The sequence below is a fragment of the Thermobia domestica genome, chromosome 9 (assembly GCF_964235325.1).
Source record: "Thermobia domestica chromosome 9, izTheDome1.hap1.1, whole genome shotgun sequence".
Classification (NCBI taxonomy): Eukaryota; Metazoa; Arthropoda; class Insecta; order Zygentoma; family Lepismatidae; genus Thermobia; species Thermobia domestica.
The window spans coordinates 107,182,361-107,208,578 of NC_137462.1; the positions used below are offsets into that span (position 1 = coordinate 107,182,361).

At 35.6% G+C, this 26,218-nt stretch overlaps 1 protein-coding gene across 1 annotated transcript in view; it reads right to left on the bottom strand.

The window, feature by feature from the left end:
• Nucleotides 1-26,218, bottom strand: part of bbx (bobby sox) — a 205,292-nt gene that overhangs the window by 119,776 nt on the left and 59,298 nt on the right. Inside the window, exon 2 of the mRNA XM_081771660.1 lies at nt 1,182-1,356. Coding sequence (XP_081627786.1) covers nt 1,182-1,184 — 3 coding nt within the window. The 5' untranslated portion in view covers nt 1,185-1,356. The remainder of the gene's footprint in view (nt 1-1,181; nt 1,357-26,218) is intronic.

The window sequence follows — 26,218 nt, forward strand, 5'->3', positions numbered from 1 at the left end:
AACTATCAAAAGAGCATTAGCGGCTATTTTGGACTGTCAATAAGTCGCTGTTACAAAGAAAAACTATTACCTATTAGCACAAGGAAGATTGACCTGTCCTTTCTTTAAATAATGTCACCAGTATATATTGAACTTCGGAGGAGAAGGCTTTATATATTTATGGTGCTCGAAAAAATTTCTCGTTACAGAAAAGAAATGAGAAATTTCGAAGGAGGAATGGAATTGTTTGCTCAGCAAGAACGTATTAACCTCTTACGTTAGTATCCTCAAAATTTCATGTATTATAAATATAATATAGTATAATATAATTCATGTAAAATATAATATAATCCCTTTTCTGAATCCTGTAATTTCTTTCCATTGTTTTAAAAAGTGATGTAGTTATAAAACCTATATTGGGGTATAATCATTATATAAAGTACATTAAAATTACTAATAAAATAAACAAAATCTCACAAAAAATCTACTTGTAGTTATGATTATATATTATATCTGGAAATTGTGTTACAGAGTAAACACCGTAGACAATTTAACATTAAATACATGTAAAAAGAATGGTTGGTACGCCTGGTCCCAAATTTTATTTCCGGTGAGTATACAATTTTTGGTACAAACTTTAAAATCTTTAAGAGATTGGGAAGCTACTTGAATTAAGAAGTTTAGCAAACTCCGGTCTATAAAGCCAGAAATGACGACGACGATATCCAGATCATATATTACTCAACTACAAAAAGCTGTCTGGCCTACCATAATAGTTCATGGATCGTAGAGCCAAGACTCTTAGTTTAGTTTAATTATTTAATTTCTGCAGGATATTTACGTGTAGTATATTTTTCTTAAAATACTTACTTTACTAATATAATTATTCAAAGTTATCTAAGTTTAATTTTCTTTGCTATATCCTAGCTTGAATTCATAATATTTAAAAAAAATACATTTAAATATAAACATAATCAAAAGAATATTATGTTTCTACACCTACAACCTATATATAAAACAGACAGAACAATATTGAATGTTTCAATTAGTTTTATTGTCATAGATAAAAGAACGGAACTTATTTACCGAAAAATTCTTTTGTAGTGTTCTTGATATACTTAGTACAAGTCCATTTTTAACGTGCTGGCTATATAAAACCTGTAACTTGTTATAAAATTTGAAAATAACGGGAAATAACTTACCATTGTGATGTGTTACCGTTATATGATATCCAAATGAAATCTCCAATTTTAAATATGATAACCAAATGGGATTTCTTAAACAGGATATGCGTCTAAATTCACCACAAACAAGAGCTCATAGAAATGGCAACTGACTGCTTCCATAACCAACACAATACTGATTCTTCCAGAAAGCCTGTTGTCGATAAGGTAAGGAATGTATTATTCAGCTATTAGTCATTTCATTATCAAGGGTTCAACGCAGAAGTAGCTTATATATATATATATATATATATATATATATATATATATATATATATATATATATATATATATATATATATATATATATATATATATATGATATGCATCAAATATAACACTTGGTGATTGCGTATGGTTTATTATGTTGACATATTCTTTCATGTTTGTTCTTATGATTATTGCCATTTCCTATATCCTGTATATGAGTAATTTGTTTTGAAGTCTTCCACTATTAAAGTGGCACCAACTGTACTAAGAGATTAATAAACAAACAATAACATGCGTGGTATGTTGTTGGAATAATTTCTGTAAGATTGCAGGTTTTGGGTGTTTACTTCTTATAGACTATCAGTATAGTAATATAATACACTATTCTAGTATATTATATCGCCACATAATACAATAGTGTAGCTTAATTAATATACTATTCTAAACTATCTTATTCTACTCTATAACTTCAAATACTAAGACAAATTTAGCATTGCCAGCCCTGCTGGTTGTGGTAGATTACACAAATATACTCTTTGTTTTGATCCTCAAGCCATGTGAATTTGTGATGACTGATGAGCAATATTGAACACGTTGGTTTTTTTAGACTTTTATACTGTCACCTCTTATTATCTTAATTTCATAGCTCATCCTTCCCTCATCACTGACTCGCAGATATCATCAAACTGTCTTAGTCTGTAAGTCATAAATCTAAAACGTTACAGTAAAAGTTTCAATTCATTTCTATTAGCATTTCTGGTCAACATCTCACTACACATGTATTTTGTAGAGACAAAAATATGTTTCTTCATGAGTATAATAAATTCTATTATACAGAATCTGACCTAACTAGGTGTCCCATTGGATATCACTTTGTCAATGTAGCACAAAATTATAGTTTCAATATCCATCAATCATGTTTTCCTTCCTAATTTCGGGAATTTGCGATATAATATCAGTGACGTAAATTTGTGTTTTTGATCATCTATCCTCCACATTTTTTTCACAGACTCACTACCACGATTCAAAAATATGTATGTTTTATACTGATTTCCAATCGCAAATCTTGTCTAGATAGATATATGGTGAAATTGAAACTAATGTAGGTACAAAGACATTTAAATATGTATCATCAAGCCTACATATTTGACCAATAAACATAACCTATAAATGAATTTGTATTACTTCGGTCATCTGAAACACAACTCAAGGGAACTACACTCGACATATTTTCCTTCTTCGTTAGTAAGTTATCTACTAGAACATTTAACTAACCAACTAACTAACTCTATGGCCTATGGAACCCGGAGGTTCAGTGCCGCGTTCACAAAAGCTCTCCAAAGACTTCTATCCTTAGCTAATTGCATCCAGTTTCTACTTTGTATTCCTATCTCTGCGAGATCCATCTTAATATTGTCCTCCCATCTGCGCCTAGGTCTTCCTAATGGACGTTTTCCTATAGGTCTACCAGTCAAGACTTTGAAAGCGTTTCTACTTTCTTCCATTCTAGCTACATGACCTGCCCACCTAAGCCTCCTAGACTTGACGACCCTAACAATGTTGGGTAAACCGTATAAACTATGTAGTTCCTCGTTATGAAGCTTCCGCCATTCCCCATTCTCGTTCCTCTTGGGTCCGAATATTCTTCTCAGGATCCTGTTCTCAAATACTTTCAGTCTATGTTCTTCCCTCAGAGTAAGCGACCATGTTTCACAACCATACAGAACAACAGGCATGATTATCGTTTTATATATTTTAAGCTTCAAATTCCTCGACAGAATTCGCGACGACAAGAGATTTTGAACCGAATAGTAACACGAATTCCCTGCTTTTAGTCGACATTTAATTTCTTCGTGAATATGATTTTCGTCTGTTAATATTGATCCTAAATATTTGAAAGTATCCACTTTATCAAAAGCATTATTTAATATTTTAACGCCTCCACAATTTGCCGTATTACGGTCCCGACGCACTTCCATGTATTTAGTTTTCTCTGCATTTACTTCTACTAGAACATTTGGCGTCAAATAATATGTAAACTTGAGGAAATTGTAACCTTTATTTTTTTGTGTATTTACTATGCATATCTATCAGTTCTTAGAATTGACAAACACTATATGATTTATGAACTAAAACCAAAGAATAGAATTATTATGTATTTATATTAGAAGTAATCAACACTGTCCTAATTTATGAACTAGAACTGAAGATTAAAATTATTATGTATTTATATTAGGAATGATTAACACTTATTTATGAACTAAAATTAAATATTAGAATTGTTATATATTAATATTGGAGTTGATTAACACTGACCTGATTTATGGACTAGAACTAATTGTATCTTTATATGAATTGATTAACACTAAACTGATTTATAGGTTAAAACAAAATTAGAATTATGATTTAATAATAGAATTGATTAATACTAACTGATTTATGGATTGAAACTAAAGATTGGAATTATTTTGTATTTATATTGAAATTAATTAACACTAACCTGATTTACGGATTAAAACTAAAGATTAGAATTATTATGAATTTGCATTGGAATTTATTAACACTGCCCTGATTAATGGACTAAACTTAAAGATTGGAATTATTATGTATTAGAACTGATCTGATTTATGGATTAAAATTAAAGATGAGAATTATTGTGCATTTAAATTACAGCTGATTAATGCTGAACTAAATTAGAATTAAAACTAAAGATTAGAATTGTGGGCCACGGTAGCTCACAGGTAGAGCGCTTCTCTGTGAAGGTAGAGTGAAATATTCTGTGAAATATTAGATAAAACGACTTTTCTTTGCTAAGAATTTAACTAAATAAAACAAATACGTTGTGTTGTATTCTATATGCAAGTAGCATAGAAAAATCTAATTAAAACAAGCATCTTAGTATATTGAAGCTAGAAAGCTTATCCACTTTCGGAAAGTTTCGCGATATGTCCAAGTGAGAGTGTGTAAAAGTCATTTTAAAGTATTGAAAATTTAAGCCGGTTATAGACTCATTGAAATGTGTTTTGGAATATCGTAACCCATTAAGATAGCTTAAATGTATCAACATTTTACTAGATTTCGATGTATCGCATGTGGATAACCTAACTGCAGAAATTGAAATATCTGAAGCACTAACATGCGAATAAACTACAATATTAATTATAAACAATTTAGATCTAATTATAAAATTGAGAGTTAAGGTGGTTCAGTGACAATTTCCAGCAATAGGTTTTGTAATCTTTACTAGATTGTGTTGTAATCCTTACTAGATTTTATGCATTATGATCATAGATGCACTGTATTTTTGCTATCCAATTTTTCGTCTGTAACACGTTTCTAGAATTTCGTGTAGTAAACTATGATGTGATACCGCGTAAACAAAACGCTGATATATTTACTTTTCACACGCTAGCTTATTTCGAATCATGCACTGTATACACACGGAAATTACTGTATAATAAAAGAAATTAACGCACAATTTCCATCGCTGCCTAGACGAGAGGCGAAGACCATTCCAATATAGAAGGGTTAACCAGAAGGGAACCCGTCCCGTTTTTTTCTGAGGGAAGGAGAAATATGAAACAGAGACAAACTTTATATATATGTGTGTGTGTGAAAAAAGTACTCTGTTAAATCCAATATTACTGAAATTATGAAATAGTAACTGTACAGTATTTTTTAAAATTGTTTTTATTTTCACATTATTTAAATTATTGATTTATCGATTACAAGGAAGAGCATAATTAGAATAATGTACAAGAAAGATCTTTACTCTTACCAACTTTGCTCAATATGCAATACATTTAAATGAAATGGTAATTAAACAAGAATGATTTAACAAGGAAAATTTGTATTTCGATAGAAGTTAAAAGAGGTACCTATATTTGTTTTGCAGAAAATATAGTTTTATTGATAAAAAATAAACATGATATTTTCACTACTCACAAGATATTTTCTTCAACATATGGGTTGATTCATGAAATTGATACCTTTTATTATTTTTTACAGTCTTTAATATGGGAACAAGCATATTGTTAGTTTAAAATCCCTCTTTTTTCATTGATACAATATATAAATGTCTGATTTTTTTTTTAATCCGGAAAACTTTAACTAAACGGCTAATAGTAAAACTTTTACTTCGCATAATGAATAAGTCACAAGTATGGTATCTATCTTATACGAATTACTGTATGTGATTTTTTTTTTTAAAAAAGGATTCTTCTGTCACTGTTATATTTATGCATCAAATTGAGCGACCAAATTACGATTACATGAATGACAAGTAACAGCAAGACCGATTGGAAAACTTTTTATAAGGAGATATTTCTTCAGTAAATGTATAGTAATTATTTCTATAATATGCCTGGATTTAAAAAAGTGATAATATATAATGACAATATATAGTGAGACAAACAACTACTATAAATTTTATCGTTCCATAGAACAACTTGAGTTGTGACAATTATTGAAACAATATTATTTTCTTCTTTTAAAAAAGTAGTGATAATAAAATTGTGATAAAGGTTATAAAATGTGGTATACATGTACATGATTGTTCACAGTTTTTCATAATATATTCTCATCTATACACAATAAAGCTATAGTTGTATGGCCTGCTTGGATGCCAAATGGTGTAACTGCAAACTTTTTTGAAATATTCTAGAAGAGAAGTCTGAATTACAACATCTTATGCATATCGCATCTATAGAATGTTATTCATAATCAGCATTAGAAAATAAACATCATAATTATGTTTCTGGATACAACCTTAAAATAAATATTGATTTTTTCATGAGATATTGAACTTCGAAGTTCTCTCCTAAAAGAAAAAATCAATTTCTTTTGGAGTTACACCACGTGGCATTCAAATAATCCAATAGTAATATACTAGTCTATAATATGTTCATTTGAACATTTCTTGAGAGGGAGTTCTCTTTTCGCTATATGGTTAGCGCTACACGTCTTGGATGCGGAAGATCTGGGTTCGATTCCAGGCAGGAGCTCATGTGGTTCACGTTGCACGCGTTAAGCTTCAGGTCTACGTCTCTTGTAACTTCGGTGCTGAAAGGAATGCTAAATTCGCCAGAAGAAAGATCTTGAAAGAAACTTCTCTTTTGTGTACTGGTATCCATCTTTTTATCATTATTATTACTGTTAAACTCATTTTTAAAAACTGGTTACAAGTAGTGTGTTCGTAACTGTTATGGAATGATTGTCTGTTGGGAGTATATGTCACAATTATGATAAGACAATCAATAAAAGATACAATCTGTTCCAGCGGAATAAAAGCTGTTAATGACGATGAACAACCAGGCCAATAACCAGAGCCCCTAAACTTTACGTGGCACCTCCAGAACTCAACACAATAGTATTAATACAAAAATCACAATTTAGATACTTGTAAGAGAATTTTTAATAACTTGCCCCTCTAACACATTTATGGCTCCCCAAAACCTCTGCGGCTGGTTTCGGGCCTGCGAACAACATACGTCTTAGCGCCATAAAAATTAGTTTTGCTCAATTTTCTCGAAAACTACCCATGAAATTTATTCTCAAATGTCATTTTGTTCAGCTTTTGATATGATTTATATATATATATATATATATATATATATATATATATATATATATATTATATATAGGGTGTTCCAGAGCAACTCAGACACTACCTTTTTCTCGAGAACGGTACGTGCTATCGAGTTGAAATTAAAAATTCCATCACAAATATGTTCCAAAGTATCCGTAGAAATTATTTACAAAATCCCGAAAGCCCCCCTTCGTGGTGTAATGGAGGGCACATGCCCGTTCTTGTGATTTCAAATGGGAACGATATGTTTCGAATGCACATTCGAAAAGGTGGGAAAAAAATAAGATTGCCCTACGAAACATTTGTCCGTACTACCTACCGTTTTCCGTGTACCAATTGTTTTTTTCAAAAAAAATAAAGGTGCGCGAAATAGAGTATAAGGAGTTTACTAATTAAGATAATGTAAGCACCGTCACAGTTTCGGGAAGTGGAAGACACACGCTTTCCAATGATATGCCATATGATGACTCAGGGTCTTAAAAAAAGAAGAAACTGTATAACAAAAAAGGGGGGTCCAAAGTAAGGTCAGAACTCGAAAATTTCAAATGGAAAGGGGAGTCGAGTAATACCTCGTTGCAAAGGTCTGCAAATGTTAAAAGAATTTGAACACGATTTTGGAATCCACTAACCACTTTCAACATGGCGACCATAACAATATTGAAACACTGAATTTCTGGTTCGTCGTGAAGAAATAATGTAACTTGGACGCCCTCCACACCTTTTCCAGGCTTAGGACTGGCAACAATTTCCACTCACAATAAGGAATTCGTTGGCGTGTTTAACGGCTGCTTCGCCAACTGAAAAGGTCCTTCATTGTACAGAAAATGATTGCCACAACGTTGCTTGACAAAAGATAGTACATTAGTCTTAAGTGAAATAAAACGAAAATCGAAACACAATGAGAAACGAATGATGAACGAAAACGAAAAAGAATAGGTGAAGCAGTGACTTCGATGCACATTTACCAACTTACAGTAGATGTTCGAAATACCTGCCCTGTGCCTCAATGCATTTCTGCACACGGTAACTAAAATGATTCTGTGCCGCAATAATTTCCTCCTTACTAATTTTCCTGCATACAGCAATAGACTAAAATAGTGATGTCGTCATTTCCTCCTCGTTACCATGGTGATCGCCATGTTTTTTTTTCTAAACAAATACATGAATCGAAAGGAATACTGTTAAGTCTGCTGTTAATAATCACATACTGTTAATTAGACAATTGTAAAATATTTTGAAGACAAAGTAAAGTAAGTTAAAAAAGTACAGATTAAGAATATGGGGCCACTATTTAGAAAATTTACGAGTGAAATTCAGTAATTCATGAAGTAACTTCTAAGGAATCTTCTACAGGGACCACATTTCTACGTAAAATGATAAGATAGAAATTGCATAAGAAACGCTAGTAATTATATGCAATGAACAAAAGCAATTATACGCAATATAGAAGCTCTAAGGTAGAGACTGACAAGCTGTCGGCACAATGAAACTAGAACAAATATACGATTTGTCTACAAGAAAAACCACTGTCTACTTTGAAAATAATGTTAATTATATTGGCGCATTCAGATTTCTTACACCTACGCTTTCAAATATGAGTGCATACTTACAGTGGCTACAAAATAAAGAAACAAACCATGAAAACTAAAAAAAGGACTAGGCTCGTAGCCATATACAAGCTGAGAATTTTTAGTCTGGACCGATTTCTGATCGGTTAAGTTTTAAACACTAATTCTGTAGCCCTGCACATATGCAATGTAATGTGTGAAACTGATGGTACTAAATAAAGATTTTCCAGAGTTATTTAAGTTTAATATCCGATAATAAACAAGTTAAGTATTTTGACACTTCATGTAACTTCCAAATGTATAGATAAATACACAAAATCTACGGTATCAAAGGAAACATTTCACTTTCAACGCTTGTCATATTTTACCATATTATTTACCAAATTGCTTGCTTTTCCTATCTTTTCGCAGTTTTACCCATTGGATTTTTTTTTTTTTTTTTTACATATACAAATATTCCTTGTAATGTAATGTTTGCAATCCAGAAGTTAATACGTCACTGTTTTTGCTTTGTAATTACGTTCTTAGGCCATGTTGTTTAGAAAATAAAACTGCGATCACCATGGCAACGAGAAGGATGTGACGTCACACTATTTCAGTCTATTATGCGCTCCATCATGTTGTCCCTTGTTGTGGGGCGATGTTGATAAACGATTTCTTTAAGTCGTCCCCATAGATAATAATCTAAACATGTTAAATCTGGTAACCTAGGAGCGCAGGAGACAGGTCCACCCCTACCTACCCAGCGACCACGAAACATTGCATTCACTTGATTCCTCGCTGTCAGTTCAAAATGTGCTCCGCAACCATCTCGTTGTAGCCACATGTGTGTCCTGATGTGTAAGGGGATGTCTTCGAGAAGAATGGGCAATTGTTCTTGCTGAAATGTACGGTAAACAGCACCCGTAAGACTCGCTTTAAAAAGTGAGGTCCAATTATTCTTCCGCCGATGATTCCACACCACACATTCACAGACCATCTCCGTTGATGATCAATCTCTGGCATCTACTGTGGGTTTACGGCGGCCCAATAATGCATGTTGTGACGATTTACCTGACCATCACTTTTAAATGCAGCCTCATCAGACCACAATAGTATTTCATCCAAGAATCGAGCATTTGCATGTACTTGAGCATGCAAAAGTCGAGCCTTCTTTGAAAATCAGTGCCATGTAGCTCTTGATGCAAGCAAATATGGTATGGATGAAATGTATTAGCCTTCAAAATCCTTGACACCGTAGTTGCGCTGACATCAGAATCGCGAGCAACTTGCCTTATACTCGTGTGAGGTTTAACATGGAAGACTGCAAGTACATCAACAGACCTACATGTATTATCTCGAACAAGCCGAGCTATGCGTTCATTCCTGTGACTGCTAGAGGGCTGAACATTTTCACTTCTCCGTAGACGTTCGGCAAGGTTGCGAAACGCATGTCTTGAACGATGTTCCGGATCGGGATACCTAGCAGCATACACACGAGCAGCAGCGGAACTATTTCGCCGGCACTCACCCAACACCCAACACCATGACAACGGTGAATGAGACCAAGATTGGAGTGGCGTATTCATGTTATCAGTGGAAGCACACTAGAACTGGCAGAAGAGCTAGGCACACCTTCACCTATGTGGCATAACTTGCGTTGAACCGGACAGTGTGAAAAGCTTACGGGCAGTCAAATGGAACTTGCTTCTTTGTGGTACTATTACGTGCCCGCCCTTTTTCTGGTCAAGTGGGCAACTTAACTAGTACGTTTTATTTCTTCATGACGAACCAGAAATTCAAGGTTTCGATATTGTTATGGTCGCCATGTTGAAAGTAGTTAGTGGATTCCAAAATCGTGTTCGAATTTTTTTTAACACTTGCATACCTTTGCAACGAGGTATTACTCGACTCCTCTTTCCATTTCAAATTCTGACCTTACTTTGGACCCCCTTTTTTGGTCACGCAGTTTCTTCTTTTTTTAGACCCTGAGTCACAATGTGGCATATCATTGGAAAGCGTGTCTCTTGGACTTCCCGAAACTGTGACGGTGCTTACATTATCTTAATTACTAAACTCCATATACTCTATTTCGCGCACCTTCATTAAAATAAAAATGGTACACGGAAAACGGTACCGGTAAGTAGTATGGACAAATGTTTCGTAGGGCAATCTTATTTTTTACCCATCTTTTCGAATGGGCATTCGAAACATCGTTCTCATTTGAAAATCGCAAGAACGGGGCATGTGCCCCCCATTACACCATTAGGGGGGCTTTCGGGATTTTGTAAATAATTTATACGAATTGTTTGGACCCACATTTGTAATGCAATTTTTTATTTCAATTTGATAGCATGTACCATTTTCGAGAAAAAGGTAGTGTCTGAGTCGCTCTAGAACACCCTATATATATATATTATCTTGGACAACACTCAAGTTAAAACAGAAATTAAAGTTTTCGAGTTAATCGTACTTTTCGACTATATAGCATTAACCATGCTTTGTACTGTAATTTCGCTAATGTCATATTGAAGAGCTTGGTTATAGTATACTTTCTTCAGTTAACAGTTCCATCTTAATATGTGGCTTGGTTGTCATACAGCATCATTTCTTTGTTATATATATTATTAATTTATTTTTAATTTCATTTCATTTCTTTAAAATGGAAATTTTCTATAGTAAATATCAAGATAAATTCAATAATTTGAATTACTCGTATATTGTTGGTAACACAAACTCATACTAAGGGAAATTTTCTACTAAATCAATTAGTCCAATGTTCAATTCAAACTCCAACACCGACATGAAATTCAACGATCAACTTTGGTGTCTATATGCTGTATAAACTCATGCCGCTAAGCGAAACCAATCGCAGCTCGGAAAAAGAGTTCTCCCGGGCTGCGGAGAAAAACCAACTAATCCGCTTTGCTGGCCCAAGAATGCCTAGCTCTCCAAACTTTCACAGTACAACAAAGATTGAAACTCTGGGTCTGTAAAACTTGGATTATGACATTGTTTGGTAAATTTTTAGTATATTTGTGTGCATATTATGCAAACTGGATCACGGAACAGGACACAGCAATGCACGTAAGTAAACAAAACACTCTAATACACATTGTACTGCCATTGCTGACCTTCTATCTTAAAGTTCCCCAAACTAGAGTTTGAGTTATTTCGAGAAGAAATGATTGCGTTTAGGCTAGCTATCTTGAAAACCACTAAGTATATAAATTTGCCTACTCGAGAGTTTGCCCTTCGCACCCTTGTTTAGACTCCTTTCAGTAGAGCTTATTTATGCAATATCTAATCATATGTTTAAATTATTAAAAAAAAAAAAAAAAAATACTTTGGTCGTTTCAGCCCTTCTGATCATTTCAAATCTCGTAACTTGGCACTAACATCGGCAGGGCCGTGCCGTGGGAAGTCAGCGCCCGGGGCGAGAGTATAGACGGCGCCCCATACATATATTCCAAGTAATTTTTCCTTCCTTTTGCCTCTTTTTCTCCCGATTTTTTCGAGCCCCCTACTTCGGCGCCCGGGCCCGTCGCCCTGATCGCCCCTTTCCCCACGACACGGCCCTGAACATCGGTTACTAACAGAGATTTCGTCGGGACCTTTCCTTTTTCTACTTAAGGTAAAGGAAAATATGGGAAGAAAAGCGCCGTACGATGTAACTGTAAAAATATCATACAACATGATGTTTCACCATCTCCCAACTACTGTGAATTCCAAGAATAAATTACAAAAATTTTTAATTTGTTACTTTTTCCTGGGGGATCTAACTCTTCTCCTATAATGGGGAGCCTCTTGAACTCGGGGTCTGGCACTTGCCCACTTGTTCCATCAACGGGAGGCCTCCGAGGCTACCTGCAGCGAGGAACAAGAAAGCAGTTGCCTCCCTGTTTTTTTTTTTTTTTTCGGAAGATGTTTAGTTCATGGAAATGCATATCTAAACATAGTATATAAACATTCTCCCATATACTATAGTACTTAATAAATTTATATTATATACTATAGTACTATAATTTATTTACTGTAGTTAATACACCTATTTACTTACATAATTGCTGTTTTATATGATGTATTATGTGTACAAATGCATCAAAGTGTGTGTGTTTGTGTGTATTCGAGACTGCTTGTATATCGGTCTCTTGCCCTCCTTATAATCAATATTTTGTACCCTTGGAAAAAGAACCTGCGGACGCCCCTGCAAGTCCTTGTTACCATCTATTAGTTATTAAAACGATATAGCATCGGAACTACAGTTGTTCAATTACATGTCGTCTTGAAACTAGCAATGCAATTAAGTCTGTATTTTTTTAAAAAAATCACGGCTTTGAAATTTATTTATAATTAGCATCCATTGTTGTATTCATTTGGTAGGTAGACAAAATAATCTAGATGTAGTAGGGGTTTGTGAAGTTAGATGAGAAGGTAATGGGGCACTAAACAGCAGAGAATATAGAATGTTTACGACTTCGCATACAATTGAAGAAGCAGAAGAAATTAGGAAAATAGAAGAAATTATAGACAGGGAGAAGAGGAGTGCATGTATAATCCTAATGGGAGAGTTCAGTGCAGTTGTGGGAGATGAACAGGAAAGTAGTGTCGTAGGCAAATATGGTTTAGGCGAAAGAAATGAAAGGGAAGAGGGACTGGTGAATTTCTGAAGACAGAATTCAATACTAACTGGAAACAAGTGGTTCAGTCAGCACAAGAGAAATTCCCAATAGACGGCGGAAGAAATAAGATAGACTGTATGTATTATGATTCAGGATAGATATCGGAATAGCTTGAATTATGTGAAGACCCTTCCCGGAGTCAACATTTTCTCTGATCATAACCTGGTGCTGGCCGAAGTAGATATTCAGCTGAAAAATGTAGGCAGAAGGACAGTAGGCAACTAGCTGTTGAATACTGAAAAGTTGAAAAACGAGGAGCTAAGAAAACTTTTCGTTGAGAAATTCGAAGAAAAATACTCAAACGAGGAAAGGGTAACAGAAAGAGGGAGCATATTAAATTCTATATAGTCTACAGCAGGCTGCAGAAGAAGTAATAGGTTACAGCGAACACAAAACGCCAAAGAAACCATGGGTTACAGAACATATGTTGCAAAAAATGAGGAAAAGGATGACGTGGAAATTGGTTTATACAGAAGAAGACAGAAAGATGACAGAAAGTTAACAGTGAATTGCAAAGGAAACAGAACAAGGGAAGAGTTTTACAAAAGAAAATGCGAGGACAGAGGAAAGTTAGAAAGAGTTGGGAAATATGATTAAATGTACAAGGAGGTGAAATCTATGGAACTGCGGAAGAAACAAGTGAGTATTACGAGTGCAGCAGAAAATAAGAAAGCGAAGGTAGTCAGCGAGAGGAGTGAAGTATTAAAAAGATGGAAGGAATATGTTAACGATTTACATAAGAATAGGGATAGACCGTGAAGCGTAGATGTTGAAGTAGAAAATGAAGTAGGCGAGGATGATAAAGGGTTTATTATTCTTTGCAACGAGTTTAGAAAAAAGCTATATCCGAGATTAGGAATGGAAAGGCAACCGTGATAGATAATATAGACCCTACCAATCGAATTCATTAAAAATATAGGAGACAAGGGCAAGAAAGAATTGTTCCGACTCTGCAATGAAATATATGAAACAGGAAAGTGGCCAAAAGACTTCCTGAAGGCGATCATGATACCGATGGCTAGAAATGGAACTCAAAGAGATGTGAGGATTATAGTACCATTAGGCCTACCGCTCACTGGCAACATTTTGTCGGGCAACTATCTTGTTGCTCTGGCTAAATGCATTGAGTCTTATGGGAGTCCGCTCACTGAGGCGACAGCGACAGAAAAGTTGCCGAGGTGTCGCCAAGCAGGGCGACAGCAGGGCAACAGCTCGGCGACGGAACAGTTGCGCAACATCTAAAAATGCATTGAGTCTTATGGGAGTCCGCTCACTGAGGCGACGGCGACAGAAAAGTTGCCGAGGTACCTCCAAATAGAAAGGTAAAAAATAAATGTTTTCTACAAGTTTTTTTTTCACGTAACAGTTCGTTCCGTGTGTAGCGCGTGAAAAGAAGTGTTCGCAATGGAAACATACATTCTTTGATTAGTGACTAGCATGTCTTTAGTGATAAAGACTATGAAAAATTAATTGAGGATATAGAGCAGCGTTTCCCAACCTTTTTCAACTTGCGGCACACTACGGGTGTAACTTGAATTCTCGCGGCACAGTCATAGATATTATTATTATTATTATTATTATTATTATTATTATTATTATTATTATTATTATTATTATTATTATTATTATTATTATTATTATTTGCAAGTATAAAATACCACAGTATTTCTTTTCTGTGATTACTGATCTCCTTCTCACAGAGATGAAAGCTCGATCACTGGTTTTCCCCTATGCTAATTCATTATGATGATTTTAATTCTAATTTTAAAATAGCAAAGAATTGCAATGAAATATAGGACTCAGATTTTTAAAAATATGCTTTCCTTTTCGAAAACTGTATCCAACCTTTCACTAAGAACGAAGATCACTAAATAACGAACCAACAAACAAATGTCTTATACTTTTAACTTTGCTGTTTTTACCAAAATCGGTGCATATTATTGCAATCACACAGCTTGCGATACTTCAAAGTCAGAACATACCTGTTGAATAAACTGTTGTTCTGTCATTCACGTGCGAATGAGTGTTCTACGAACGTTCACTTGACGCGTGCCGTACAAGTGCTTCCATTTCTCGGTGTTAGTATAACTCTCAATTGAAGCGTAACATAGCAGCTAACCGTGGAAATGAGTACGAGCCAAAATACTGTCTGCTACACAGTAACAGATGTAGAATAATATATTACAATTACAGAAATTTTTTCCATGGTAGAAATTCATAGTAATGTGAAATACAAAAATATACATTTTTTCGTATGTCTTGCAATTTGGTTGCTATAGAATTAATAATTTTGTTTTGATTTCCTCGCGGCACACCAGCGGTCCATTCGTAGCACACCAGTGTGCCGCGGCACACCGGTTGGGAAACGCTGATATAGAGAAACGCTCAGCGTTAAAGAAAAAGTTATGGAAGGAAGTGTGTTTCGCTGTTATAAGAAACTAGAATGAGCTTTCCAGCCAAGAAAAGAAAAAAAAAAAACACAGGTAGGCCTAGGTACATTTTTTGATAATGACATATCGCTGTCATACTACACACTACTACTTTCATTAATTTCCCACAACTAGAAAAAAAAATACAGATAAAATTATCATTTTCAAGTTTTTTTCCATTTCAAATATAAAAAAGAAGAAAAACTGTACTGTATAAAAATGGCCGATTTTAAAACGTGAAGAATACGCGGGAAGAACGAAGAAAGCCAATTTTTATTTTATGGCTATACATAGAAGATTGAGAGTACAGTTACTGTACAGTGTTGTCGGATTGCCGCTTTTGTTAGTTTTGTTCTGTTAGTTACTTCCAGTCGTTTTATATTTTCGTTATTCTTGTTATATTTTGATTCAAGTAATTGTTCCCGTTTGTATTAGCTTACACAATGCCGTTATTTTTGTCACTGATTGACGTTCAGGGACGTCATTTAGGGAGGGCAGGAGGTGCAATTGCTCCCCGAGAGTTTGAGGAATACATATACTTTAATCAATTGTCTACTAATATACTAGTACAAAACGTGAAAATCTTATGTCGGTGGTGCTCTTGCCCCCCTAAAGTGAAGACTGAAATAACACCCCTGTTGAGGCTACCTTCGAAAGTTTATTTAAATGTATTTATTTAACCATTGGAATGGGCGGTAGTTTTTTTTATGTCCGAAACCAGCGATTATGTGAACTGTTCCGGTTGCCGATTATGTAAATTGTGATATCAAATGCTCGGCAACTTTTCTGTTGCCGTCGCCAGTGAGCGAGGGTATGGCAACAAAACTGTTTTGTCTCCGTGAAGTTGCTGACTGCAGGCGACAGCGACGAGATAGTTGCGCAACTGTTTTGTCGCCAGTGAGCGGTAGGCCTTAGTCTCATACCTCACGCAGCAACATTTTTGCTTCGAATTCTGGACAGGTCATATGGAAAAAGAAATGAAAAAGTTGAGGAGGAACAGTTTGGGTTCAGGAGAGGTAAGGGCACAAGAGATGAAATTGGATTATTAAGAGTGATCGGCGAAAGGTTTATAGAAAGGGGAAAAGAGGTGTATGTGGTATTTATTAATCTAGAAAAGGCTTTTGACCACGTGAATTGGAAATTGTTGTTTGAAATTCTAAAGAAAGTTGGGTTGGAATGAAAAGATTGAAGACTCATAAGAAACATATATGAACCAACAGGTAAGTATAAAGTTAGGGGAGGAATTGACAGAGGAGAGTGCAATTGGAAAGGGAGTTCGATAGAGACGCTGTCTCTCGCCTACATTATTTAATATCTATCTAGAAAAGATAGTTAAAACAGCCTACAAAATGAAGGCGGCATTTCAACAGGAGGTAGAATGATTAGGTGTATACGGTTCGCAGATGATATGGCACTTGTTGCAGAATTTGAAGAGAACATCAATAAGATGTTAGAAAACTTGAGAAAGGGCTGTGAAGAATATGGAATGATAATAAATATAGACATACAAAAGCCATGGTGAGTTGAAACGAAGGGGTTGGTATTAAATTTAGAAGTAGAAGGGGACAAAATAGAACAGGTGACTAGCTTTCGATACCTGGATAGTATTATTAGTAATGATGTGAAATGTGAACGTGAAATAAAAACAAGGAGAGGAATGGCAAAAGAAGCCTTTAGGAAAAAAAAAAAGATACTATTTTGTGAGTTGAGAAAAAGACTAATAAAATACTTCGTATCGAATATTGTATTCTATGGGTCAGAAATATGGACATTATGGAAAAATGATGAGAAACGACTAAAAACATTCGAAATGTGGATGTAGAGAAGAATGGAGCGAATTAGCTGGATCGAGCGGAAAACGAATGAAAAAATGAAATCTTTGAGTTTTACGTCCCACGGTTATGCCGGTTAGGCTAAAGGAGACGGTGATGATGAGTAATGAATGAAATGGTGGAATGAAGAAAGTGGGAGGAAATGGGAGAACCCCGAGAAAACCCACGCACACGGTGTTTGTCCACCACAAAGTTCACTTGGCGGGGGCTGGGATTGAACCCGGGACCCCAAGCACCAGAGGTGAACGCTCTACCACTGAGCCACCGCGGCCCCCTCGGAAAACGAATGAGAGGGTGTTAGAAATGGTAGGGAAGAAAAGAACAATTTTAACTATTATTAAGAATAAAAAGAGAAACTGGTTGGAACATTGGATAAGAAGGAATTGTATTATGAGGAACATGTTGGACGGTATTGTGTCAGGAAAGAGAGGGAGGGAGCGAAGAAGGCTACAATTAATGGACGACATCAAAACAGAGAAATCGTACGTGAAGATGAAGAGGCTAGAGGAAGACCGTGGAACATGGAAACTTCTCAGTTGCAGAAGTGACCTACTAATAATGGCAGAATACGTATGATAATGATTGTTTTCATTTAGTTGTGTAATTGAAAATTTATATTTTTTCTTTACTTTTTCCATGAATAATGAAATATAGCTTGCAACAGTGTTTTCTAAGCTTGATAAATTGCAATGTTTCGATCAACAAAGTATATCTGTTCTATTCTACAACTTGTCAGAACACATTAAAGATTTTGCTTAACCCAAATATTTTACTGGTTGGAATGGTCAGGGTTTCTACTTAGAAGTCTAACGAATGCTACAATAATACCTTATTAATTAAGAAGTTTAACTTGCAATCATGCTTTGAAACCAAATATAGCGAAATGATAAAGGCAAATAATTATAATGAAGTATTAGTAAGCAAAATTAGACTTGGGTGTCTCAAGGTAGCTCGCGCAAGTTGGTGTTTCTACCGCATGATATATACCAAAGTAATCTGTGAATCTGCACTACATACGTGAACACCCTACCACTGAGTTACTGGGACTTCTGGGATGACGTTATCAGGATTTTTTTTCAACGCTAAAAATTGAGTTGTATACCGGTACATAAGCTAATAGTAGTCCACTTGCTGTAAGAGAACGTGACCTGAAAGGTCAAGTCTTCTAAGGTTCAAGATGTATTATGGTGTAAACATGAAAAACTAAGAGATTCCTATAGTTAAACGGAAGTCGGAACATGTTCGGGTATTTAAAACAAAATAAAAACTAACTAACTCTATGGCCTATGGAACCCGGAGGTTCAGTGCCGCGCTCACAAAAGCTCTCCACTGACTTCTATCCTTAGCTAATTGCATCCAGTTTCTACTTTGTATTCCTATCTCTGCGAGATCCATCTTAATATTGTCCTCCCATCTGCGCCTAGGTATTCCTAATGGTCGTTTTCCTATGGGTCTACCAGTCAAGACTTTGAAAGCGTTTCTACTTTCTTCCATTCTAGCTACATGACCTGCCCACCTAAGCCTCCTAGACTTGACGATCCTAACAATGTTGGGTAAACCGTATAAACTATGTAGTTCCTCATTATGAAGCTTCCGCCATTCCCCATTCTCGTTCCTCTTGGATCCGAATATTCTTCTCAGGATCCTGTTCTCAAATACTTTCAGTCTATGTTCTTCCCTCAGAGTAAGCGACCATGTTTCACAACCATACAGAACAACAGGCATGATTATCATTTTATATATTTTAAGCTTCAAATTCCTCGACAGAATTCGCGACGACAAGAGATTTTGAACCGAATAGTAACACGAATTCCCTGCTTTTAGTCGACATTTAATTTCTTCGTGAATATGATTTTCGTCTGTTAATACTGATCCTAAATATTTGAAAGTATCCACTTTATCAAAAGCATTATTTAATATTTTAACGCCTCCACAATTTGCCGTATTACGGTCCCGACGCACTTCCATGTATTTAGTTTTCTCTGCATTTACTTCTAAACCCATGTCCCTGCAAGCGTTCAATAAGATCTCTGCATTTATTTCTACTGTTCACCTATCATCCCCTATTAAATTTACATCATCAGCATATGCCATAACCTGGTGAATGCCGTTCAACTCTAGGCCCTGGTTGCTATCTTTGATTTTCCTTATGGCGCATTCCAGAACAAAGTTAAATAATAATGGCGACAACGCATCTTCTTGTTTCAGGCTATTTTCGACGTGGAAGCTCGTGGACAAAAATTTTCCCACCCGGACTTTACTTTGGGATTCATTTAAACATATCTTAATTCATCTAATTAGCTTTCTCGGTATTCCAAGTTCTGTAAGAATGTTGTATAATGTTTCTCTCCTAACCGAGTCGTAAGCCTTTCTAAAATCAATAAATAGTTGATGTACCGGGGTATTGTATTCCCACTTCTTTTCGAGTATTTGGCGAATGGTAAATATTTGGTCGATAGTTGATCGATTTCGTCTAAATCCGCACTGATAATCTCCAATAATTTCATCTGCGTATGGGGTCAATCTTGCTAATAGAATATTTGAAAGGATTTTATAGGATGTTGACAGAAGAGAAATGCCTCGATAATTATTACAGTCAGTTTTGTCGCCTTTCTTCTGAATTGGAACAATGATTGATTCTTTCCACTCTTGTGGCAATTCTTCCTTGTTCCAGATAAGGAGAATGAGTTTGTGTATCTTGTTCCACAATTTTTCGCCTCCAGCTAAAATTAACTCAGCTGGAATTTCATCTACACCCGGAGATTTGTGTTTTTTCAATTTCTTTATAGCGGCTTCTACTTCTATTCAATTGGGTTCTGGAATATACGGTTCTGCGGTGTGTATCTCCTTTTCTCCACGCACATTAGTTTTTGGCTGCGTGTTCAGCAAATCGTCAAAGAAATCTTTCCATCTATTTAAGAGGCTATCCGTATCGGTGAGAACTGTTCCGTCATATTTCTTTAATATATAAGCACGAGGTTGATAGCCTTTCTTAAATTCGCTGATCCCCTTATACATGTCCCGAATATTTTTATTTTTACTATTATCTTCAAGTTCCTTAATTTTAGCTTTCAAAAAATCGCGTTTCTTTGTTCTAAAAGTTTTGGAAGTTTCCCGCCTGATATCTGCGAAATTTTGTGTAGTTGTTTCATTCGGATTTTGTAGCCACCGTAATTTTGCCTGTTTTCTCTTCTCTGCTAGTTTAATGCATTCTTGGTCAAACCATTGTTTGTTCCTACGTATTTCTGCGTGTCCCAATTTTTCTATTGCTGAACTTTTAATGCTATCTCTAATTTCAATCCAAGTATCCTCAACACTAGTGCACTCCGAGTCTTCTAAAACCGTTAATCTATTCGAAACTTCAATCTGGTAATCCTCTCTTACCTGGCTCTCTTTTAATTTCTTTAAATTAAATCTCTCCGTTTTCGGACATTGAATATTACCTTTATTCAACGATAATCTCTCCCGTATTATCGCTACTACCAGGTAGTGATCAGTGTCACAATCAGCCCCTCTAAACGACCGGACGTCAATTATGCTAGATTGTCTTCTTCTATCTACTAAAACGTGATCAATTTGATTATGTGTTTTTCCGTCTGGTGATGTCCAAGTGTATTTATGAACGTCGCGATGTGGGAATTTTGTACTCTTCACGATTAGGTTTTTGGATGTTGCAAAGTTCACGAGTCTAACACCGTTGTCATTACTTTCCTTATGCAAACTTTCGTTCCCTACAATTGGTTTGAAAACATCCTCTCCTCCTACCTTCGAATTGAAATCCCCTAATAGAATCTTCATATGGTATCTCGGGAGTTGGTCAAATATCCGTTCCACTTCTTCGTAAAAACTATCTTTTATATCGTCACCCTTATCTTCAGTTGGAGCATGTACATTTAAAACAATAATATCACACCACCGTCCCTTAAGAGTAATAAAAGAAAGTCTGTCAGTAACAAATTCAACCCGTTTAATTGCTGGTAATATTCGTTTGTGAACGAAAAACCCTGTTCCTAACTGGTGATTTTTATTTCCTTCCCCGTAAAAGAACGTAAAATTTCCGGAACTCTCAGATCCATTTCCTTCCCACCTAACTTCCTGAACTCCTACTAAGTCCATCCTGTATTTCTCTAACTCACTCGTTACAGATTTTAACGCGCCTGCCCTATAAAGACTTCTAATATTCCATGTTCCAAATCTCATGCCCATTTTCTTTTGCTGATGTCGTGCCAAGTTATTAGTCCTTGTCCGAGGCTTTTGTGAATATTTCTGAACAAGTACCTTTTTTTTACAGGATGAGGGTGTTAGCCTTACCCAAACCCCCAAGCTGGAGGACCACTCCTAGTCGTCTGTCCGCGACTGCTTATTCAGTATATTCGCAGCTAACCTCTATATCTAGAGGCCTTCTCCTCGATCCGCAACCTGAGGACGCGCCATGCCGTGGTGACAGAAACCCACGTTACACGGTTAAAACAAAATAGCAAACAGAATAAAATTAATGGATAAACATACAATATGTAAAAATATAATTTATATATAATAAAATAAGTTAGTACCTACAAAGTACTATTCAGATATTAACTGAATATTGTTCGTGGTATTTCATTATGACTCCAAACATCAGAATAAGGTTCGCTATGTTTTTTCAGTGTCTTACAACGAATAAATGCATCGCTTCATAGATTTAGTACTTGATAAAATTTTGTTGTATATTCATACAGAATAAACTTTGGTAACATATTAATCTGCATAGCTTTAAGAAAGTACACACTATAAACGTTTCATAAGACACGTTCAAATATATTTTAATCTCTCTAAGTCTACAAAGTGACATTTTTATTGTATTTTTGTTAATACATAGGATTCTATTTAGTGTGATTTTCATGTGACCGAAAAAGAACTGAGCAACCAGAAAAATGCAGAACACATAGTATAGAATTCCAATATGCACGCATTACTAATGTGATATAAATGTGGATAATAAATTGTTGAGGCATCTATGAAGGCGAGATACATCGCTCCCATGGGGAAATATGCTCGAGATGTATATAATGTTACTTATTAAACCCTTGGGAACAATGATGTATGCAAGGAGGTATTTCATGTTTTAACCCCTCTCGTTGACCAAGATGGTGTTCAAAGATAAACACTTACTTCATAAAGATATACAGTAATATATACAAATGATTGGAATTATATGAACTTGGGAGCTTAAACTACTACTCCTCCTTGACGAACTTTTGCGTACGACACTGCTTGAGAAAGAGAATTTGGTGCAACCTTAACTGAGTCTAATGAGTTTTGTGTGTTTTCCTTTCTTAGATTCGGGTGTGGAAATGCTCCTTTCACGTTTCTCGATTTTCAGCTTCCTCTTTTAACTCCCAATATTTTCTTCTATCTTTCAAATCATCAATCAGTTGTGTTCTTCTTCTTCCTACTCCTCACGTCCCTTTCATCTTTCCCTCTATGAGATTATGAAGAGGACCATTTCTTTGCAAGATATGTTCAATCCCATTGAACTTCTACGAATGTTGTTGTCTTCTCTCCTATATGTTTCAAAACATCTTCGTTGGTTACTCTTTTTGTCCATTTTATCTTCATCTTTCTCCAACACCACATTTCGAAGTTCTTTAAATATTTCCTCTCTAACTTCCGCAGTGTCCAAGTCTGAATCGTACAGTCCAATACCATACGATCTCCTGAACTTTTCCACGTGCATAGCTTTTATTTTTTTTTTTTTTTTTTTAATATTTTATTAAACCACACAATCGTGTCCACCATTTCATGTTGCCTACAAAAGTCGATAAGCATCTAGCCCCGTGCGTTTCTTCAGACTAGTCCAAATAATCCTACGATTTACTCGAGCTCCTTTCCCCACCACTGTTGAAGTCTCTCATATATTTGAAGTTGACCTTATCTCTTCCCTCCTGATTGAATATGTCACTAATCTCGTAATATATTTCTTCTACTTTATCGTCATCATTGTCGGTTGGTCTCATATACATTAGTATCATCACGATATTTAATGGTTTTGCTTCTAGCTTTACAAACAAGCAGTCACTACAGCATTCCACTTTGGTTACACATAAGGGTAATAGTAAGCATCATTTTAGGGAGGTGGACAATGATAATCCTGAAGAGTGTGGATGAAAATGCGATGACCTCGAAGAAATCTACTTACGAAAACTGTCATGACCTAGGATCGAAATTGACCTGGGATCGAGAACTCAGCAACAGAAGTAAGCGCTCTACCACCGAACTCCTGTTCCCCTTTATTATTTATTTATTAAAATTTATGTATTCTAAGGATAGTAATGATCAGAAAATTAGACACTGCCGGAATAAATTATAATATGTATAATTAAAGAAAATCAAGATAAACTAATACAAATACATAGCCAAATGTATACAACAGAAAAACTTTAATATTACAATAATGTTATTGAGAAAAAAATGATTACATAAATTCAGGAAGTAGCCTATTCACTTTCACTATTCACTTCATTCGTAAATTGCAACGCAGCTTTTCTGTTGTGATAGTGAGGAACATTGATTTCATTGCATTAGTTATTTGTGGTTTAGCAACACGGAGATACTTATCTATTGATAATTCCAAACCAAGAATTCTGCACTGTTGGTAGTCCATGCATAATCATCAGCTTTTCATTTGTCATCAAAGGAGCTCAATAAAATGGATGTTAAACACAGGGAGAGGACAAGGAACAGATAGGAAAGTTGTGTTCAGAAGAAACAGTGTTGACAGGCAAACAAGGACATTTATAGCGTTGTAGATGGCTCTGTAGATCGGATCTATTTCTGCGTGTACACTGGCAACACTTGCTTACCTCGTTTCCTCCTTCGCTCTGGTGTTCCTCTCTGCTGTTACTCCGATTGTAGAAGTGTGTTCCTGCGTCACACATTGCCCAGTTGGAAATGACTGCATGGAAGGTATGATAGAAGGTTAAAGGAAGAAGAATAAAATTGAATTTTATGGATAACTCTTACCATTTGATGGGCAACACATGTTGTTAGTAGGAAAGGACCTAATGTATGAAATCTCTAAATTCACAGCAAGTGATCTCTATCAGCGATTGCAAGAAACCACTGGGTTTCTTTTAGTCCTTAGACCTACCGCCTACGCACTGCAGTCAGCTTATATAAATATAACATGCATAACGTGCTTTTTTACTTGGGGAAATTGTAATTTTAATGCATTATTCTTCAATTATTATTATTGCATTATTTATATGCAATATTTCGTTTACTCAGGCAGGACCGTTTCTTCGCTCAGTGGTGCCTCGGGATAAAAGAAAATTATGGGGCCACTGATGTAGGTGAGAATTCCATATCCAACATTAATAAATTATTTGATACAAACTTTGACTTTTTAATATGAATGATAGTGATATTCCACTATTTACGACAGCATTTCTTGACATTAATAGTGTACAATCATAAAAGAATGTCTGTAAAGTGATGGTTCATAATCTCTAAATATTTTGAATCCCAAGAATGAATCAGAACCACATACAAAATAAAAGTGGTGTTTTCAGATTTCTCTAGGGGGAGATTTTCAATACACTGTGGGGGAGGAGTAAAAGTATGATAGTACTCAGCTAAAAACTTGTTGCGCACGATTAGAAATGTGTTCCGGAGGGAGGCGAAAACACTTGTAAAGCACCCAGAGATGTGTTCCGGGTAGAGAGGTCTGCACGGGCCGGAATTTTTAGCCTGGGCCCGGCCCGGCCCGTGAATTTATAATGTGACGCCCGACCCTAGTCCGAAATATAGTTTAGCCTTTAAACTCGAGCCCGGTCCGACCCCGTGTGATAATCAAGTGAACCCGAAGCAAGCCCGAATTACAGAAATTCAATAATTAACACCAATTGTATTTTTATTTGCAGCAATTATAGGTTCACGATTGTAGTTGTGCTTCAAAAGTTCTCTAGAAAGAACGGTTCGAAAGAACGTATCGCTTTACAGTATATTTACAAAGCTAAGCCCAAAAAGGCCCGAGAAATATGCTTCGATATTTAAAAATGTACGACTCGAGCCCGGCGCGAGCCCGAAGTGATATATGCTTTGTAAGGCCGAGTCCGGTCCGCGGGCTCGGTTCGAGCCCGTGCAGACCTCTGGTTCCGGGTAAAATTTCTTTTCTCCGGCCCAATTCCTGGAATAATCACTGCGCGGGACGACCCTTTACTCAGAGGAAGCGACACTTCGATATTTCCTATGAACGCTATGCTACTGATAAATATACTTTAAGGTTGTATACAAAAAATCAACTACAAAAATAACAAAAAAAATGTCTCTTGGTATAGTCTAAGTTGGAAACCAAAACAAATCTTTGCTAACTTCATTTCGTACAAACTTGTTTTTTATGTCAAATTTCTGAAGCTCAACGACCTTGAATAAATTACGTGGTTGGATGAAGGTTGCTAGTGTCTCCCAGTGAAGCTAACTGAATTACGAAAACAATGATAGCTTGTTTTCCTTTTCTACAGTACATTTCTGCCCATAATGAACCATCGATGACTCCAAAATAGAATTCAAGGAAAAGTCAGCTGTTTTAATGAACCACAGAAAGAAGGCTTCTTTCGTTTTGTTTACGTATTGAATGGCTATCCTACTCATCCTGAAAAGATGTGTCGAATACAAGAAGTATGTTTCATATCGATTACGTAATTATTATACTACACAATGTTACGCGTTAAGAAAAAAGGTGCAGTAGG